At 41.0% G+C, this 20,944-nt stretch overlaps 1 protein-coding gene across 3 annotated transcripts in view; it reads right to left on the minus strand.

Annotated features, from left to right (window-relative positions):
* The window catches only part of PLXDC2 (plexin domain containing 2), a 968,372-nt gene that overhangs the window by 302,226 nt on the left and 645,202 nt on the right, over positions 1-20,944 (minus strand). For all 3 annotated transcript variants that reach the window (XM_029588733.1, XM_029588732.1, XM_029588734.1), the window contains one exon: positions 4,001-4,123. In XM_029588733.1, coding sequence (XP_029444593.1) covers positions 4,001-4,123 — 123 coding nt within the window. The remainder of the gene's footprint in view (positions 1-4,000; positions 4,124-20,944) is intronic.

The following is a 20,944-nucleotide window of genomic DNA, read 5'->3' on the forward strand; positions in this document are numbered from 1 at the left end:
TACAAAATGGTAAACTTCCCAGACAAAAACAGGATAAACTGCCAGCACTCAAACAGTAACAACCTTCCTCATAAAAAGGCAACTCTGCAAATATTACACCAGACCATAAAACACCAATACACTTCCTATTATGGAAAAAAAACAAACCAAGTTGCAGTAGATTCCTACACAGAAGCTACATGCTAACATGCTAGCTACCTCACCTCCATCATACATCCTGTTGCTAGTAATAGCAGTTGCTATTTTCTAAGTCAACTTAATTAATAGCAGGAAATGGACTTCTCCTCAAAGAAACTTATCCAATCCTTTTTTAAACACAGTTACACTAACTGCACTAACCACATCCACTGACAACAAATTCCAGTGTTTAATTGTGTGTTGAGTGAAAAAGAATTTTCTCCGATTAGTTTTAAATGTTCCACATGCTAACTTCATGGAGTGCCCCCTAGTCTTTCTATTATCTGAAAGAGTAAATAACCGATTCACATCTACCCGTTCTAGACCTCTCATGATTTTAAACACCTCTATCATATCCCCCCTCAGCCGTCTCTTCTCCAAGCTGAAAAGTCCTAACCTCTTTAGTCTTTCCTCATAGGGGAGCTGTTTCATTCCCTTTATCATTTTGGTTGCTCTTCTCTTACAAACTTTATTAAATTTCCCAACCACTAATAAAATATTTAAAAACAACAAACTAATCAAATAACACCCAATAGTTAAGGATTTAAAAACCTCCAACTCTCTATACCTGGGAACTTTTGATTTTCAATCATTCTGAGATTATCATGGATTACTGGGGAGTGGAGGGAGGCGAGGGGGATACACAAACTTTCTTCTTTCATATACACACACGTTTATTCTCTCATAAACTCACTCCTTCTCTCTCAATGGATGCACTGACACACAGGCTTGCTCTATCACAGTTGGTCACCCTGACCTTCACAGGCTCCCTCTGTCCTTCTTTCAAACACACGCCCTTACACTGGCTCTCTCTCTCTTGCACACATATGCACCCTCAGATAGGCTCCATCTCTTTCTGGCAAACACACACTCACATAGGCTCCTTCTCTCTTTTGCACACTCATACACCCATGCACATAGGCTCTCTCTCTCACTTATACACACCCCTTTATATACAAACACACACCCTTACAAAATCCCTTGCTCACACACCCTCACTCAGACACAAAGGCTCTAAATCACACACTCACACTTCTGTCACTGTGCCTGTCATTTGGCACATCCGTGAACACACACACACACACTCACGCGCAAGTTATAAAATTGGACGTACATGTGTGCGCGCCAGGTAGCACGCGCACCTTTTAAAATCTACCCCATAGTTTTAAATTCTCAAGTGCCTGGTTAAAGTATTTGCCCCAATCTCTTGGCTTTATTATGTTCTAACTTTTAAAAGAATGACTCCTCCTGGTAGGGGAGTTCAAAAAAGGGGATCTGACATTGTATTGTCTTGATGTGACAGCATTATTGGAGTCTACTGCTGAAGAGGCCACTAGAGCCACCCTACCAGGTAGAGATCATGCTCTGAGGCCCCTTTCCACAACAAAAACTATATTATATGATGAGAAGGTAAGAATTTATCTAGACATGAGTAATGCAACCCAGAGTAGGCAAATATCTTTTTAAGTCTTCAGCAGTGCTTTGTCTCTCTTGGGGCACATTTATTTTTTACGTGTTTTGCCCATTCAGTATGGTGGTAATCAGTTTTCCTTTTTGTTGAGTCAGAGCAATTGAGGAGTTTATGGAGCAGAGACAATCAAAGGCCACTATTACATCATGAGTTGGTGCTTGGGGAAGTGTTATCTTCTAATTTTTACATAACCAGGCTATTCAATAAGGGCCTGACTTTAAAAGCATTTACACACTTAAAATTGGGTTTTATATGTATAAATGCAGTACTTTATCCATGTAAGTGGAATTTTGAAAACTGCAACTATATATGCCATTAAATAGGAAATAGGTTTTATCCATGTTAAGTGTAACATGGGTAAATGGCTTCTGAAAATTGCTACGATAGTATGTTACATTTACAGGAGTTTCATTGATAATTCACTTGTATGTTTATTATTTTTCTTTTTTAAAAAAACATTTTCCCCCTCCTTTTTAGTGTGCTTTACTTAGTTGGAAATTAACATATATTTGTAGTATTTATGAATTCTTTAATTTAGATTGTCAATATTCCTTGGATATATATCTTTCCAACATTGTGTAGACTGTATACATAGATAATAATAATAAAATAGAGATTTTGCTGCCAAGGCAGGGAGAGGTTCTCATAATTGGAAGGCTACCAACACTTTTGAAGATTACAGGTCAGGGCCACAATTGTGCATTCCTATGGCCGTTAGCATCCAGATCTCCCAGCTATTGCAGCACACATTGAGGGGATCACCATAAAATTCACTATGCAGCAGTACCCATGTGCTGCAGTTTAAGGAATCCACTAGGAATTTACCACGGCCTAGCAAATAGGCCATAAAATGAAAAGAAAAAGTAGTGAACTATGTGTGAGAATTTGCAGGAGATATGCCACAGAAAAAAATCTCTAGGAAATGAAAAACAGAAGAGATGTCTGAAAAGACAGTGAACAGGAAAGCAGAATTTATAAGATCATTTTATAAAAGCTTCTGAACAAGTTACTTTCTTTGAAATTAAATTGTGTAATCAATAAATCGAGACAGTAGATAGAAAATATTAATTGAATAATATTTGTAGTTTAATAAAGTGAGAGAGCATCAACAGAGATGATACTCCTGAATGATCTGCATTATGATTTGCATTTATTGTTTTGTTACATGCTGTGTGTACTTTCTTGAAGAAAGGCATGTAAAAAGTCTAGAAATTAGATTAGATTACTGGTCAGCACTGGGTGCTGAATTTCTGAAGTATCACCTTCTGTTGTAAGCACATCGTTACAGTCTTGATCTCAAGAATGTTTTTATAACAGGAATCAAGTACACAACGAGCAAGTTAGCTGTGACACAGCATCCAAAATATTCAGATCAGTTCATGACATTTGTTTTCAGCCTGTTTTTTTTTCACCAGATTTCATGTAATAGATTTTATTTTATTTGCCTTTGTTTTGGAAATCAAGCACACTATTTGGAAACAGCGAGCACTATATTTCAAAACAAAAAAGAAAGCTTTTATGCTTTTCGGGGCCATTGTTGATTTGTTTTGGATTTCACAATACAAACCAAAAATGGCCTGTTCAAAATGAATGCACATCTCAAATAGTCTGATGAACTACAGCAGAGTGATAAGAAAATCTGTTTATCTATGGGATTTTCCCCATTGTGGCTTCATTCTTATGTTTGCAAAAGCAGCAAATGATCAAAGCCATCATAGGCCTGGATTCATTATTCTTCGCAGAATGATGAATCCAGCGAAAATGGGGGGCGGGAGGTGGGCCTGTGAAAGCCTGCAGCCTTTGCAACATGGCGGTGCAATTTCGTCAGCTGCAGTGAGCCAGCTGCCGGCTTTCACACCAAATAGCGCCACCGTGAAAGGTGGCGCTATTGAGTGTGCTACTGGCGCCGATAATGTTAGTAACATTATCGCCGCCAGCAAAGACACCGTCGACTCTGCCCCCTCGCTGCCCCGACTCAGCCCCTCCCCACCCCGACTCCGCCCCGAATCGAATTTGCATGCTATCGTACGCAAAAAGGTCCTTTTTGCATGTGATAGAGGCTTATCGCACGCGATACGGCTGTATCACGTGCGATAAGCCTTTAGAAAATAACCCCGATAGTTTGCAAAGCAATGGGAGATGCTGGAAAAAAAAAATACCTCTTTAATTATGTGATCTACTGGGATGAAAAATCACGCCAATTATTGTAAACGTTAATGTAGGCTGTCACAAGCCTTGTGTGGGAGAAAAGTATTGCTCTGATCTGAATCAGATCTTCCATCACTAAAACAAGCAATATAAAGATGAGCTTTTTCTTCATAATTAGGTCATTTATAAAGGAATTTTACATACCATTGTCAAAATATCGGACTGTTGAATTTCTGGATACACTGGGATCAAAGTTTGCCATCAAGGGTGCTATGTACTGTGTGGCTGTTAGCATACTATGTACAACTTCCCCAGTATAAATAAAACCTGCAATGATGATAAACATTGACAGAGGGTTAGTGATGTCTGTAAACATAACAAACAAACATAATCAATTACCATTTTTAGGGAGCAATTTTCAAGCCACTTACCCAAGAGCAAAATCATTCCTAATTTTCAAAGGGAAAGCACATGAGTACATGCACTCTCTCCCTTTGAAAATTGTTCATGGGTACAAAGCATCCACAAACTTTGCATCTTTGCATCTTGAAATTTCAATAGAAAACAATACATGCAGATTTGAAAATGCAAACTACACTCATTATTTTCCTCCCCAGATCTAAACGCATCTAAGGATCAGGAGTCTAAGGAATGCCTCCTTAGACTCCTGCTAAACATAAACATGCTATAGAAACCCACACTTACTGTTAGATACATTGAAGGAAAGTAATTTCCATACAGCCAAGTTACTCTCAGATCACTCCAAGGAAAATGGCTGTGAAAACTGCCCTCTTAAATGTTACTTCAAAAAGAAAAAAAAAAAATATGTCTGAGAAGGGAATCAAGTACATAGGTGAACAGTTCAGATCCAACATTGACAGAAGTTTAAAGACGATGAGGAGAGTGACAGATGGAAGCCAACTGAATTGCACTGACTCCCCAACAAAAAATGAAGAGGTCCATATTCAAAGGAGTTTATCCGGCTTTTTAATATACTCCTAAAAACACTGAGGTTTAAATTTCCCACCCCTTTAAGTGGTTAAATTTTATCAGGGTAAGTCATTACCAGATAAAATGTATCCAGATAAACTGGGAGCATTCTGAGATTGTCATGGATTACTGATATTCAGAGTTAACTAGATAAGTAATCAAGATAAGGCTGGTCATGGTACAGAGTAGTCCTAAAGTCATCTGAGTTTGTGTATCCAGACAGCTTTTATGTTAACTGGCTATAGTGTGAATATAACTAGGTAACCCAAACAAACTCAGCAAACAAAATAAATCTTTCAGGCTAGCAGGTCCCATCCCCATTGCCCAGCTCCCACAATCCATTAAAAGCAATAGGGACATCGAAGTCTCCCACTGAATATACAGCACATGGATAAAGCTACCAGGATAATTTTAAATTGAACTGGTTATATTCAGAATTAGCCAGTTCTATTAAATAGGGATGTGAATCGTGTCCTCGATCGTCTTAACGATCGATTTCGGCTGGGAGGGGGAGGGAATCGTATTGTTGCCGTTTGGGGGGGTAAAATATCGTGAAAAATCGTTAAAAATCGTTAAAAATCGAAAAATCGAAAAACCGGCACATTAAAACCCCCTAAAACCCACCCCCGACCCTTTAAATTAAATCCCCCACCCTCCCGAACCCCCCCCCAAATAACTTAAATAACCTGCGGGTCCAGCGGCGGTCCGGAACGGCAGCGGTCCGGAACGGGCTCCTGCTCCTGAATCTTGTCGTCTTCAGCCGGCGCCATTTTCCAAAATGGCGCCGAAAAATGGCGGCGGCCATAGACGAAAAGATTGGACGGCAGGAGGTCCTTCCGGACCCCCGCTGGACTTTTGGCAAGTCTCGTGGGGGTCAGGAGGCCCCCCACAAGCTGGCCAAAAGTTCCTGGAGGTCCAGCGGGGGTCAGGGAGCGATTTCCCGCCGCGAATCGTTTTCGTACGGAAAATGGCGCCGGCAGGAGATCGACTGCAGGAGGTCGTTCAGCGAGGCGCCGGAACCCTCGCTGAACGACCTCCTGCAGTCGATCTCCTGCCGGCGCCATTTTCCATACGGAAAATGGCGCCGGCTGAAGACGACAAGATTCAGGAGCAGGAGCCCGTTCCGGACCGCTGCCGTTCCGGACCGCCGCTGGACCCGCAGGTTATTTAAGTCATTTGGGGGGGGTTCGGGAGGGTGGGGGATTTAATTTAAAGGGTCGGGGGTGGGTTTTAGGGGGTTTTAGTGTGCCGGCTCATGATTCTAACGATTTATAACGATAAATTCTGTCCTAAAACGATTCACATCCCTACTATTAAATACATAAATAAATAGATAGATCTTTTTGGTCAGCGTGTCTGATTTCCCACCTCCCTTTACCCCATAGCTCCCCGAATTCTTTAAAAGCAATCATGGCATAGTGCTTAAAATCCTGCCCTGCCACCTCCCAAAATTAAAAAAAAAAAAAATTGTGGCCACAGGGGGCTAAGGTGCCCTACCCCCTGAATATTAAAATTAAAGTTCTGGCTTTGAGCTGCCTCCTGTTCTCCCCTCACCCTTCCTACCCATCCAGGACCACTCCAAGCAGCCTCCTGCCCCTCCCAGAACTCAACCACCAATGTTGCTGTCAGAGCTGTGCTGGAAAGTGCTGGAGGTTCAGCTCTATCGCTTCAGCCAGCCCTTGCAGGTTTGGGGGGATTCTGAATGGAGTGGGAGGATGTGAATAGGGGATCTGGATGGGTAGGAAGTTTGGGATGGGGGTACCCCAGAGTCAGAATTATAATGTGAATATCCAGGGGCTGAAGTGCCTTGTGCCACTATGGCCACTACTATTTTTTTATTTTAGGAGGTGGTGGGGCGGGACTGAATGCTATGCTCTGACTTCTTTTTAAGTAGTTTAGAGGGTGGGGGAGGGCGGATCAGGCCTGCTTAATCAAAAGGTTTTTTTATTTGTGTGTTTTACTTAACCAACTATATTCTGAATAGAGCCGGTTAAATTTAAACTTATCTGAATAACTTTACCCGGATAACATTAGCTCAGTAAATTCAGTGGGAGACCGAAATTATAGACCCACACTACAGCAACATAGGCTCTTGGTTTCCAGCTTTTTGCATTTGAGCCTAAACAGAAGCTACACTGGACTGACCTGTGCAACTCTGGAGCCCAGTTTTGTGGAAAGGCTACCTGTAAAAGCTCTCTAAAGTCACTTAGGTTTCAAGATTCCAGACAGATGCAAACCCCTGGATGCCTTCTTAGTAGACTTATTGTGGCTAATATTTAAATAGTTTTATGTGGGTAAACCTATGTGTACCCATGTAAAAATATGTTTGATTATTGCCCCTCTCCCTTGCAGGTAAATATACCGTATGTAGCCTGCCCACACTGCACATACTTTTTCCCACATATAAAAAGGAGTGGGGACAGGTCAGAGGAGGCAAAGTGTGCTTGGAGATTGCATATTCATATTTCTGAACATACTTTCCATACCTTGCATTTGCGTCAATGTGTACATTTGTGGGATTTCCAAAGGAAAACTAAGTGAAGCATTTACCTTTGAAAAAAAAATTGTTGACTGCAAGCTCCAGGGGAGTCTATCATGATTGCCCTCCTCTTCCCCCAAGTTAACAGCTGAAAATATATTTTGAATCATAAGGCAGAATAAGACAATGATGGATGAAAGTGAAGTGAGCCCCATAAGACTGACATAGCAATACAGAGAGTGCTCTGCACTGTTTGGCTTGCATCTTTATAAATTCTGAGTAGTTTTTGCTGAATTCGATTGTTTTCATTGTTTGTCATGCTCTTTGATATCACGCATGTTAAAGAAAATGTTTGCAAAGTGTACCCTGGATGCAGGCAGATTTACTGCAACATGGCCATGTGGTAGAGGGAGTTTTCTTTAGCATTTTTGAGAATGGGTTTGTTTGAGCTTTGTGAGAATTTTATAGTTACTTAGGAAAAAATGTTTGTATTCATATCTGTGCTTTTTAAGAACATAAGAACATAAGAAATTGCCATGCTGGGTCAGTCCAAGGGTCCATCAAGTCCAGCATCCTGTTTCCAACAGAGACCAAACCAGGCCATAAGAACCTGGCAATTACCCAAACAACAAGAAGATCCCATGCTACTGATGCAATTAATAGCAGTGGCTATTCCCTAAGTCAACTTGACTAATCTCCTCCAAGAACTTATCCAAACCTTTTTTGAACCCAGCTACACTAACTGCACTAACCACATCCTCTGGCAACAAATTCCAGAGCTTAATTGTGCGTTGAGTGAAAAAGAATTTTCTCCGATTAGTCTTAAATGTGCTACTTGCTAACTTCATGGAATGCCCCCTGGTCTTTCTATTAATCGAAAGTGTAAATACCCGATTCACATCTACTTGTTCAAGACCTGTCATGATCTTAAAGACCTCTATCATATCCCCTCTCAGCAGTTTCTTCTCCAAGCTGAACAGGCCTAACCTGCTCAGCCTTTCCTATTAGGGGGGCTGTTCCATCCCCTTTATCATTTTGGTTGTCCTTCTCTGTACCTTCTCCATCACAACTATATCTTTTTTGAGATACGGCAACCAGAATTGTACACAGTATTCAAGGTGCGGTCTCACCATGGAGCGATATAGAGGCATTATGACATTTTCCGTTTTATTAACCATTCTCTTCCTAATAATTCCTAACATTCTGTTTGCTTTTTTGACTGCTGCAGCACACCGAGCCGACGATTTTAAAGTATTATCCACTATGATGCCTAGATCTTTTCCTGGGTGGTAGTTCCTAATATGGAACCTAACATCATGTAACTACAGCAAGGGTTATTTTTCCCTATGTGTAACACCTTGCACTTTTCATATTAAATTTAATCTGCCATTTGGATGCCCAATCTCCCAGTCTTGCAAGGTCCTCCTGTAATGATTCAAAATCCACTTGTGCTGTAACTACTCTGAATAATGTTGTATTGTCCGCAAATTAGATAACCTCACTCATGGTATTCCTTTCCAGATCTGGTCCAGGTGATTTGCTACTCTTTAGTTTGTCAATCTGGCCTACTACATCTTCCTTGTTCACAGTGATTTGGTTCAGTTCGTCTGACTCATCACCCTTGAAAACCTTCTCTGGAACTGGTATCTCCCCAACATCCTCATTAGTAAACAAGGAAGCAAAGAATTCATTTAGTCTTTCTGCAATGGCCTTATCTTCCCTAACAGCCCCTTTAACCCCTCGGTCATCTAATGGTCTAACCAATTCCCTCACAGGTTTCTTGCTTTGGATATATTTTAAAAAGTTTTTATTATGAATTTTTACCTCTATGGCCAGTTTCATTTCAAATTCTCTCTTCACCTGTCTTATCAATGTTTTACACTTAACTTGACAATGCTTATGTTTTATCCTATTTTCTTCAGATGGATCCTTCTTCCAATTTTTGAAGGATTCTTTTTGGCTAAAATAGCCTCTTTCACCTCACCTTTTAATCATGAAGGTAATCATTTTGCCTTCCTTCCACCTTTCTTAATGCGTGGAATACATCTAGACTGCGCCTTTAGGATTGTATTTTTAAACAATGTCCATGCCTGTTGAACACTTTTAACCTTTGCAGCTGCACCTTTCAGTTTTTTTCTATTTTCCTCATTTTATCAAAGTTTCCCTTTTGAAAGTTTAGTGTTAGAGCTATAGATTTACTTAGATTTTTAAATTAGATTGTATTAGATTTTTAATTTAGATTTTATTAGATTTTTTAATTAGATTTTTAAATTAGATTTTATTAGATTTTTAAATTAGATTTTATTGCTCCATATTAAAAAACCTGCTGCATGGGTACATTATGTGGATAATTTTACCCAGATATTCAGTGGAACTTAACTGGACCAGCTTTCTGCTCTCTGGGTAAAGTTATCTAGATAACTTTGGCCTGCATTTTGAACAGACTGACTTTTCCATGCCTCCAATCCAACCTCTTTTTGTCTGGGGAACTGTTCACACAAAAATGTGGTTTGGACACATTTACCCAAGGTATGTGTGTTTGTGGGGGGATATATTTAAAAGGCCAGATTTATGCAGGTAAAATCTGTAGATTTGATATATTTCAGTTCTGTTTTCTCTTTCTCTACCAGTTTGGTCTCTCAATAAGTACCACATCTGGAATATGGCCATAGAGGGCTATAATCTGCTCGGGAAGGACAAGGTTGACAGAAAGGGGGGGGGGGGGAAATAAGTACATTAGGGATTAAGTACTAACCCACAAAACATTTCTGAATGTACATTTGCTAAAAATATTAAAATGCATGCTAAAATGACACCATTTAATGCAGAAAATATTTTAGTGCATGTGTTATAAAAACAGCCTGGTAGTGCATAGATGCTGTAAGCATGCACACTAATGAAAAGAGGGAAATTTCCAAAGCTATTTAATTACCCTGTATTTATCTAATCCATTCCCGTGCTACAAAAACTCTAGATCCAGCAGCATCTACTATATTAAACCATGGGCTAAATATATAGAGGTTGATATTCAGCACCACTTAGCCAGAGAAGTAAGGACTTATCTGGCTAAGTGGTGGTGGCTGAATATATGGCTGCATTTAATGGTTTCCACATTATCTGGATTAGTATTTTTCTGGATAAGTGGTGGGCAGGAAATGTGAGTTTCAGGCAGGAGCTAATTATCTGGTTAACTTAGCCATATAAGTAGTAATATTTAAACATATCTGTTTAAGTTAACTGGATAAGTTAGAACCGCTCAATAGCAGGTCTAAAGTTAGCCATATAAGACTTTTCCGGCGAACTAGCAATTTTTATGGGGATATTCAGCAGTATAGCTGTGCTGCTGAATATCCCTTGTCAGTTAGCCAGATAAATCTTATCCGGCTAACTTACTTATCTCCCTAGATTCATCAAAATGCTATAATTCGCATGGATAATGCCTGTGATAAGAAAAAGGGGTGTGTTTATGATAATTTTAGAATTACTGCACCACACACTTTGCATAGGTAGCATTGAGGGGTATGTTAAAGTTTTAGTACCCTGCAGTGCTTGTATTTTGCAAGTAGTGAAGTGCTGAGAGAGAGCCTCTGGGGAGGGTGTCACAGTATTCCACTATTTATATCACTATAGGAGGACCAGCTAATAACTCAAGGTGAGGTTTTGGTGGTATTTTAGGGTTTGGGGGCCAGTTTCATTTGCAGAGTGAGACATACAAAATGGACAGTAGACCTTAGTGAAGATTTGATGTCATTTGGAGTGAGGAAAGTCTCACAAAGTTGAGATTTCTACAATGCTCTCTCACCCTATCTTGATGGGCTGTATTTGTACTAGGGGTGTACATTCATTTGCAACGTATTGGCAATCTGCAACGTATAGGGCCAGATTCATTGTATTCGTTGTGTCGTGAAACGTATCGTGATTTCCCACGAATACAACGAATCTTCACCAAATTATTCGGCCGTCTAAAGGAGCGAATTTAAACAAAACTCCCACCCTCCTGACCCCCCCCCCCCAAGACTTGCCAAAACTCCCTGGTGGTCCAGCGGGGTTCCGGAAGCCATCTACTGCACTCACGCCGTCGGCTGCCGATATTCAAAATGGCACCGATAGCCTTTGCCCTTACTATATCACAGGGGCTACCGGTGTCATTAGTTGGCCCCTGTTACATGGTAGGAGCAATGGAAGGCCGGCACCATCTTGTGCTCCTACCATGTGACAGGGGCCGACCAATGGCACCGGTAGCCCCTGTGACATAGTAAGGGCAAAGGCTATCGGCACCATTTTGATTACTGGCAGCCAATGGCCCGAGTGCAGGAGATCGCTCCCGGACCCCCGCTGGACCACCAGGGACTTTTGGCAAGTCTTGGGGGGTCAGGAGGATGGGGTTTGTAGTTAATTAAATTTTAGCCGGGAAACGAATAAGAATGGAATGCATGAATGGATTGGGGGCCCCCCTTGCCAAATGCAATGTATCTGCCCCCTGACGAATACGAATACCGAATGTAAATTATGCAGTCCCTCTGTACATCCCTAATTTGTACTATCAAGCTAGGGTATTAAAAATATGCAGTAGCATGCATTATGCTATCACACAGTCCAATATTCCTCTCATTTTCATTAATCCAACCCAGAGCCCTCCCCAATCCCACCTCTATGAAAAATTTGCATTCATGCAATGCGATACCATTAATATCGTATGTGTTATGCATTTAATGCATGTATTATGTTGTTATCATGGGCATTAATGCCATAACACATTTTGATGAATAACCCTATAAGATGGTTAGCTTTGAATACTTAGCAATACTTAGTTCTAAAAAGAGTTTCAGGGGAGAGTGAGTGGTGTGACTGAATGGTGATAATGTGGTCCAGTCACCCTAGCTGAAATTACATTAACACCTAAGGTACTGTTGTTCCATTTAGATGTTAGTCTGAGGATAGTAAGCTATATTTCCATAAATCCTATAATCGTTTGCCAGAATTGTGATATGAACTGGACTTTCTTGATCTGACACTATTAGGACCATTTTCAAAACTTTGTACCAGTTTTCAAAGGGAGAAATACAAGCATATTTTTCTTTGGAAAATTGGTAAGGGAAAAAGTACCCACAGACATTTGCACCTGCTTTCTCGGCTGGCACTCCTTCAGAAGAAATCAAGGCATGTAGTTTTTGAAAATGCAAAACTACATGTGTGGCAGCAATTGTCAGCCTAACTCCGCTCCGGGAATGCCAACACATAATACTGGTAAAAGTGGAACAGTGTGCATACTTTCACTCACATATGGGAGATAGGTGGGAGACAATTTTCAGACACCCTATTTACATAGGTAAACGGCTATTGAAAATTGCCCTCCCTATTTGAGGGTATCCTGTGCAGCTTCTCTCTCTCCCACAAACACCTGAGTAATCTCCACAGCTGAAGGAAGGACTTTAGTAGGAATAAGTGAACCATGGTGGGGTAGATTTTCAAAGGGTTACGCGGGTAACCCCCTAAAACCTACCCCAAACCCCCCCTGCGTGCGCCGAGCCTATTTTGCATAGGCTCGGCAGCGCGCGCAAGCCCCGGGACGCACGTAAGTCCTGGGGCTTTCCTGGAGGAGGCGTGTCGCAGAGGCGCGTCATCCAGAGGTGTTCCGGGGGCGTGGCCTCAGGCATGGTTCTGGCCCAGGGGCATTCCGGGAGCGTGGCTGTGGCCTCCGGACCAGCCCCCGGACCGGAACCTGGCGTGCCGGAGGCCGGCCCACGCGCGCGAGTTATGCCTGCCTCGAGCAGGTGTAACTTTGAGAATAAAGGAAGGGGGAGTGTATATAGGGCTGGGGGGTGGGTTAGGGAGGGGAAGGTGGGGGGAGGCGGAGGGAACGGGCAGCGCGCACAGGGCTCGGTGCGCGCAATGTGCACAAATGTGCACCCCCTTGCGTGCGCTGACCCCGGATTTTATAAGATATGCGCAGCTACGCGCATATCTTATAAAATCCGGCGTACTTTTGTTTGCGCCTGGTGCGCGAACAAAAGTACGCGCTCGTACTTTTTTATAAAATGTACCTCGGTATCAATGACTCTACCAGCAAAAGAATCATGAAACCTTTTTGAGATGGTGGTACACGGGAACATAAGATTTTTCCATACTGGGTCAGACCAATGGTCCATCAAGTCCAGTATCCTGTTTCTGACAAGTACCTGGCAGATCCCAAAAAATGTATAGATTATATGCTACTTATCCTACCTTAAAAATAGTTTTCTTCCAGGAATAAACCCAGCTATACTAACAGCTTTTATCATATCCTCCAACAACAAATTCCAGAGTTTAATTATGCATTCAATAAAAAAAAATTCTCTCCTATTTGTCTTAAATGTATTACCTAGTAATTTCATTGCATGTTGCCTAGTTTTTGCACTTTTTGAAAGAGTAAATAACTAATTCACGTTTACCCATTCCACTCCATTCATTATTTTATAGACCTCTGCCATTTCTCCTTTCAGCCTTCTCTTCTCCAAGCTGAAGAACCCTAACATCTTTAGTCTTTTCTCAGAGGCATGTTTCCATCTCCTTTATTATTTTGGGTGCCCTTCTCTGTACCTTATCTAATTCTGCTATATGTTTTTGAGATGTGGTGACCAGAACTGCACACAATACTCAAGGCATGGTCACATCATGGAGTGATACAGAGGAACTATAATATTCTCGGTTTTACCCTCCATTCCTTTCCTAATAATTCCTAGCCTTTTACTTGCTTTCTTACCCACTGCTGCACACTGAACAAAGGATTACAACATATTATACACAATGATGCCTAGATCCTTTTCCAGGGTGATGACTCCATTGTGGATCCCTGCATTGTGTAGATATTTTGGGTTGTCCTTCCCTAAAGCCACACAAAGCTGGATAACTAATAAATCTAACCAGCCATATTCAAACATAGCTGCATAAGTATTTTAGTTTTCCAGCTATATGTAGCCAAATAACGTTTGGCAGGAATGTTCAGAGGGACATTTATCCCATTGAATATACTGGACAACTTATCAAGCTAACTTTAGCCTGATAATTTGTCCACTAACCGCCTTACTGGCAAATTTTAAAAGCTCTACACACGCCAAAGCCAGGAGATATGTGCGAGTCTCAGGCTGGCACATGCCATGTGGATTTTAAGAAGCACCCGTGTATGCATATATCTCCTGGTACACGCACAAATCAAAAAGTTAAAAAAGGGGCATGAGCAGGGTGTGGGCATATCGGGGGAAGACCAAGAGATGTGCATGTACATACTTACATGCACAAGCGCGCACCGGGCGTCCCCATTGCATAATTTACTTCTGCTATTGCTAAAGTGTAAGTCAAAAAATAAAATAATCAGGGCTAGTTGGTGGGGTTTTAAGGGTCGGGTCTAACAAGGGAGAAGGGAGACTTTAAAACTAGGGAGTTTAGGAAGTCCTAACACTGGGGGAACTGGGAACAAACTGGAAAAAGGATAAGTAATCTCAGTGCGCACCCCTTATAAAATGTTCCCCGCTTATGCGGTAGACATGGGCATTTGCACGCACATGCCCATGTCTACATAAAACGGAGAGCACATGTTCACGCATATAGCTGACTTTATAATATACACACATATGTGTAAGTATGTTATAATATGGCCACGTCCATTGGAGCAAGCCAACATATGCATGCACATGTGTGCCTGAGCGCAGGTCTTAAAATCCACCTTTTATTGAATATTGGCCTCATAAAATTAACATGTATATCTTTATAAAATACACAGTAATTTTTAGTGTATAGTTTGTAAATGTGTAAATTTATATATGATGTATATACATTTAGTACCTATTTGTAGTGGTATACACATATTTTCTTATATGAGTGTGCAGAGTTGACCAATATGCTAAATATTTGGAGTAATGAATCCAAGGCATGCATGTATGATTAACTCATTATCCAAAGCCTTTTTCTTTCTTTTTTTGGCCTTAATTCTTCAACTATATAACTAGCATTTAATTAGAGATGGTGAGGCCCTTCAAACACCAAAATACACACATCTTTATTACTATATGTGCTCTGTACAGTAGAAGACTTCAAGGCATGACTTTCGAAATGTCTCCTTTGCTGTATCTAACTTACATACTCCATTTAGTGTAATTTATATCTGTATGAGAAACAGCTGAAGGAGCTGACAGTTCTGACCTTGCTTCAGATGATTTCATTCTGCTTTGTTAGGTCATTCTCCATTACCAGGGGCGCAGGTGGGTGAGAGGACAATATAGCAGTAACATCTAGGAGTCCTTGATAGCTCACAGCTGGGATTTTTAATGAGACAGCCTTCAAATACTGCTTTTGCCTACATGTCTGATAGAAGACAGAGGCCCTGGGGGAGTTGCTGTACTGACAGTCAGACCTCCAATGGCATGTGGGGCTTCAAGAGTTGTTAGTGTGGCATGGTGATGAAGAGATTTTCAGTAGTAAGCTGAGATCCTTGTCATGGTTAGCTGGCCCCTACCTGAGAGAAGAGATGGTGTCAACAGAGAGAAAGTGAAGATTGGGTCTGTAATTACATCAACTATCTGTTGAACTCCAGGTTATCCATCATCACTATGGAGTAAGTCTAAACTGGTGCTCTATTACTTTCATTCACATAACCGGCTGTGGGAGATGGATGTGGATTGTGGCTTGTGGGAGATTGATGCAGACAGCTTCTGTTGAAAAGAATCCTATCTGCACATCTATATGATACCTCTTCTCTGCTAGAAGGTGAAAAATTTCATCTCCTTATCTCCCCATTGTGTGATGCTAGCCATGGTGAAGCAGACAAGATGTATCCTTCTATAGTCTAAATATTGTTTCTGGCTTCAAGGTATTCACATCTCTGGAACTTTAAGGAGATAAGATCTAAGTGATGACTTTAAATTCTGTAGAATTGAGCCCATTATAGCAAAAATGTTCAGGGGAGCTAGGACTAGAATGGAGACCCAAATAAACTGAATCTAATATGAGGCAGCTCAAAGAGTACACGAGTGAAGGATAAAGGTTAGAGGAAAAGCTGCACGCCTAGCTACATGCAGGCCAATGTATGGGTGTGAGAGTGAGTGCAGTGGGTTGTCTACAAAGGGGCTAGACTCAGAGAAGACATGATACATAGCATGCATAAAGGGACAGACTCAAAAGTTAATTAAAATAAAAATTTATAAAAATATAAAAACTTTTAAAACTTTGTACAAATTTTTTAAATAAAAAATGGGGTAGGGGTGGAAAAATCTAGGGACATAAATATTTACATAAATAAAAGGCCCCAGGACCCTCTTGAGGACAGGCACTGCTGGTCTAAGGGGGCTTGTGGCCGTTGTAGTTGCCTCATGTCCACTAGCTCAAAAGAAGCCCTGAGGCTCCTGAGGTCAGCTTGCATCTCGCAGATATCCTCCCCCATCATTTGGACAGGTCTAGGCAGGTCTCCGAAGTCATGGGATGCTAGCCAGATTCAGGGGGAAGCACCCAGTGAGAGGCTCGCTTCACTCCACCAGCAATGGCTAGTCACCATCAGGACTTGTGACCTTAGAGGAAACTGAGATGGAGGCCGTACAGTGGTGGGGATGGGAAGGGAGGCCTGCTGAGGCAGAGGTTCAAGGATGTCATTTGGGTGGGGGTCAGGCTGCTGTATCGCTGCAGGTGGTACAGCAGCGGGACCATCTTCAGCCGGCACCACAGCTGCATCAGCAGGAAGGGCTGAGTGCTGTACCTCTTCCTCCTCATCATCCAAGAACGAGCTGGTAGGATCTGTAAAAAGACAAAACGTGTGTGGTAAGCCATCAGCTGTTATGCATAGGGGTATGATTTGCAGCATCATAGAAATTGTAGGAGTGCATTCCAATTATGGGAGGGATGGAGGCAAAGTGATGTGATCCTAGCTGTGGGACACTCATCTCCTATAGGGAGTTGAAGGTTATGAATAGGTTCCTTCAGAAACCCACTATTAGTGCCATCACTGCCCTCCCCCCTCCATTCCCCATATCCCAAGGAAGCTTAGACAACACCAATGAAGTCTGAGGTCTATACAGAATGGGATAGAACCTCAATATAAATCCTGTACCTCCAGTTCTGTAAATATAGTCTGCCCGGGTAGCGCGCACAAATGTACCCCGCGCGTGTAAGATTTATAATCTGGCCCAAATATATCAGAGATACACAATCTCAAAAGTTGACATATTCCAATCATAAAACAGAAAACAAAAATTTTTTTTCTACCTTTGTGATTTAAGACATTTAATTTTTCTAATTATTTTGGTCCCAGTCTTTCTTTTCTGCTTTCATATTGTCTGTCTTCTAACTTTTTCCAGGGTCTCCTTTCCATTTTCTGATTCTTCCCTTTCCTCCTGTCTTTTCCTATATATGTCTCTGACATTGATCTTTCACTTTTTATCTCTTTATTTACATTTTTCTCTCCTTTGCCTCTCTAACCACTCATAGCTAGATTTCATCTCTCTCCCTGTCCTCCTCCAATTCTCCCTCCCACAATAACCATGTTCTTTCATGCTCTTGCTTCCCAAATCATCCCCATGCTCTTTCTTCAATCATACCCTTTTACTCTCACCTCTTTGCAATGGGACTAATAACTATAAGAAAGATACTACATAAAAATAATCAATGACCCAACATGATCATGTTTGGCTTGCCACCTTCATCAAGGGTAAAAAGGCCTAGAAAACAAACAAGGACAAATATAATGAACATAAAATAAATAATCATTGGTGGTAGTAATGATCATTTATGGATACCCATAGGGAAACATATTGGTGGAGAGGAAGAACAGATAAGAGTATATACACCTTTATTAAATAAAGAAGAGAAAAAAAAAAAACAGATAAACAAGAGCCGGGTTGGAAAGGTCAAAGCTCCATGTTTCAAAAAACAATAATGGAAATCTATTAGCTAACATTCAGATTGTAAAATGTAAATAAAAAATAGGACAACAAAAGAAAGACATACCATGTCATATGCAACCATATCAGAGAGACAAAAGGCCAGAAAATGCCCTACAACTGTTTAAAATGTTCTTATTATTTTATTATTCATCCATTTTGCTTCTACTATCTAGCACCACTACTCTGTGGGTTATTAATATCAGTCATAGGGTCATTTTCTGGTCTTTTAGTCCATCTGGTGCTATTCCATATGACATGATATGCCAGTTCTTCAGTTTAAAATAGTTCTTCCTTTCTACCAATATGTTATTATCTTTGCTATTTATTGTGTTATGCATTTCTGTGTAACTTTGTCTAAATGTTTTTGCTTTATTGTGAACTATTAAAATTAATTTCTAATGATACGTTGCTGTAATTTTATTATTATTATTTGTACGATTTGACACTATATCATATTCTATATATTACCTATGTTGTTATAATATTTTTTTTATGTTTTTTTTCCACTTTATATACATGTGTGTCACTTTGGTTTGTTTATGTTTTCTTCATGCCAGCCAACCCTTGACCACCGTTAAAATGGCCCTTCAAGGTCCTTTCTGACTTCAGTATATGTAGTTCAGCTTTTGGGACCACCCAATCCACCCAGCCATCCCCCCAAATCGTAATGATACTTTTAAGCTAAGAGGTGTAGCATTGGCTGACCTTTGCCCTAGACTGCCACTCCTGGATTTTTCCTAGTGTCATAAGGGCATTGGTGCTGTCTCCTGAAGTTCCTTGCTTCACAGCCCCAGTGTGCCCATGTGTGAAGAAGCACATTAACATGTGGAACCTTTTCCAAGGCTTCTCTGCAAAACTGCATGTAGAGTGCTAGAACCTGCACCAAGTTCATGTGGTTTGAACATGCGCTCGGATTGCACTTGTGTGTTTATGGAGCCCCTAGTTCTCTTGAGGCACTTACCTCCTGGGGGTAGAAGGCTCCATGACTGAACCCTCTCCACAGCCCTGGTTTGGAGTCAGTTACTCTGGCGTTGTATGGTGTCTTTTTCCCCCTACAATACAGATTTAGCCTTTGCAGGCTATAATTATCCTTGCTGAAAAAGCTGGAATAACGAAACATTGCATCATGTAGGAGGATTAGAGGACCATAATTTATATTTCTGCCACAGACCTGAAGCTCAATACTTTTTCAAGATAAGTGTTTTGTTAACCTTATTGAATATCATAGCACACTGACTTGTTGAATAGCTAAAAGCAACATTCCTTTTTTCCAATGCTGGAACAGCAGTGTTGTGTTACAAAATAACTTTATTAGAAACTGCTCCTATAAATAAATCACTTTTTGGAACACATTTTGGGATTTAAAGATGGCATAGGTTTTTCCTTTTTGAAAGTTTACAAGTGTTTTCTTAGCATGTAATGAGCAAATATTGCGATCCAGTCTTCCATTTAACACCTCAGGAACGTTGGTGTATGTATTAATACATTCTTTTCATTTATTTAATCAGCTTGACATGAAATGGTGACACGGGTTTGGAATTTTACTATTACACATGTTTGTTTGTTTGAGCATTTCTTTGAGTATAGACCCAAGTTGGGTTAGAGGGCAGTCTCTGACTTCCACAAGCCAGCTGCTGCATCTTTTTATGTTGTGTAGTTGGCTTCAGGCTGGCTCCTTCCAGAGGGTGGGATTCTTGCCTGGATGCTGCAGTGCAATCCTATTTTGTGTATCATCCATCAAGGGGAACAGTGTTAGTCATTGGTGTTTTGTTTAGGAATACTGGCAGCTCTGGGAGGGTTTTAGGGTATGGTCCAGGAGTACAAGCAGTATTTTGAAGGGTTGAAATTCTCTGAAACCACTGGAGCCTGGGTCTCCTAGGGTCTACCAGCTCCCATATCATCTTTCTTGATGCACGAAGTGGCACAGAAAATCATTTACTTCTTTATTCTTTCCTGGCCACCAGAATTCCAGAGTCATCAGCATGATCACTTTTTGCACAACAGAGAGTCCTGCTATCTTTAAATCATGACACATCTGCAGTACTTTAACACTAGATCCTCTGCTGGAACATAGATTCTATCCTTCAAGCACAGGTATTTTTTCTTGCCAGGATATCTCCTGGTTTTGATACCTTGTGTTTTTAGTTGTTTTTCAAAAGGATCATTCTGCTATTCTTTTCCAGTTATTGTCATCAGGTCTGTATTCCTGATGCCCATTACAAAATTCTCTGGTCTAATGGTTGTTCATTGTTTCATCTTCTTTATATCTGGTTAATCCATCTGCTTTGTTCTGAGATCTGTTGACTCCAAAGTGTTTCTAGATCATGTGTTCCAGAATAAGTAAGGAAGAGGGTGCTTGAATTTAGGACGGCTGAAGGCAATTTGACATCTGAGGTAAAGGTACCCTCGCCTCCAAAGTGTGAAAGACCAAGGGTAGGGGATTCCATGTAGAGTTCCCCCCTTTGAAGGTCTGAATTGAAATGCTGGGAGAGTGGCAGGGATCAGGGTTCTCAGAAGTGTGGCAAATACAGTGTCAATAATAATATTTCTGGGAAGATGGCAACCCTGCCGCACTCCCAGGAACCCTATTGCCTGCCTTCCATCTTTCCAAATTATCTGTCCCCTAGGGGAGTGGTCAATTGGTGAATGGTGAGTGTACATGTGTGGCACACTCTATCCCATTCACACTACCCCTATAAACTCTTGTTTCTTCTCTACTTCCCTCCACTTTCATCTACCCACTTCCCTTTGACCCTCTTTTCATTTCACCCC

The sequence above is a fragment of the Rhinatrema bivittatum genome, chromosome 2 (genome assembly GCF_901001135.1).
Source record: "Rhinatrema bivittatum chromosome 2, aRhiBiv1.1, whole genome shotgun sequence".
Classification (NCBI taxonomy): Eukaryota; Metazoa; Chordata; class Amphibia; order Gymnophiona; family Rhinatrematidae; genus Rhinatrema; species Rhinatrema bivittatum.